General features: G+C 39.4%; 1 protein-coding gene across 1 annotated transcript; it reads left to right on the forward strand.

Moving 5' to 3' along the window:
- Window positions 1–6: 6 nt before the first annotated feature.
- On the forward strand, window positions 7–618 carry LOC104774645 (uncharacterized protein At1g04910-like). Its single transcript, XM_010499168.2, has 2 exons — window positions 7–126; window positions 257–618. The coding sequence occupies exons 1-2, from the start codon at window positions 16–18 to the stop codon at window positions 461–463; spliced, it is 318 nt and encodes a 105-aa protein (XP_010497470.1). The 5' UTR covers window positions 7–15; the 3' UTR covers window positions 464–618.
- The last annotated feature ends 49 nt before the right edge of the window (window positions 619–667 follow it).

Genomic DNA, 667 nt, shown 5'->3' on the forward strand with positions numbered 1-667 from the left:
GCAGAGAAGCTAGAAATGGACTTGGCCCGGGAAAGAGGGTGGAAAGGAAAGTTCAGGAGGAGAGGCAGAGTAATTAGGCCTGGTGCAAACCGCATAGATGGAAAATGCCCTTTAACCCCACTAGAGGTATCACCAAAAAGCTCCCCCGCCTCCCAAAGATTTCTTAAAATCTCAAATCCAGTGTATCTATCAGAATTTGACCCTAGGGATAAAACACGTTATGTAACAGACACATTTTGGTAATATCACTCTGTAGGTCGGAATGATGCTTAGGGGCATGGGTTTTAACAATAGCACCTTGGTTTATGTTGCTGCGGGAAACATTTACAAAGCTGACAAATATATGGCTCCTCTTAGGCAGATGTTTCCTCTTCTCCAAACGAAGGATACTCTAGCTTCTCCAGAGGAGCTTGCTCCGTTCAAGGTAAACCAAACACCAATTTATTTGCTTAGTAGGACTTAAGATGCTATGTTCCAATACTGTTCAGAAAATGTTTTGTGAGAAATAGGATAGAGTTTGGTTGTTTCATGAATTATTATATTTTCATCGCTCTATGAATTGTTATTGTGAGAAATAGGATAGAATTTGGTTGGTTCATTTTAATTGATAGAAAAATGTCTCACATTTCAAACATATAATGATGGGGGAACATTGATGTCAAGAGTT

This window comes from Camelina sativa, unplaced genomic scaffold (assembly GCF_000633955.1).
Source record: "Camelina sativa cultivar DH55 unplaced genomic scaffold, Cs unpScaffold04257, whole genome shotgun sequence".
NCBI classification, from domain to species: Eukaryota; Viridiplantae; Streptophyta; class Magnoliopsida; order Brassicales; family Brassicaceae; genus Camelina; species Camelina sativa.

Bases quoted from the DNA above. Each gene is read 5' to 3' on its own strand.
- LOC104774645 (XM_010499168.2), top strand. From the start codon at position 16: ATGGACTTGGCCCGGGAAAGAGGGTGGAAAGGAAAGTTCAGGAGGAGA. The intron at 127-256 runs GTATCACCAAAA...ATCACTCTGTAG, and splicing joins GCCCTTTAACCCCACTAGAG to GTCGGAATGATGCTTAGGGG.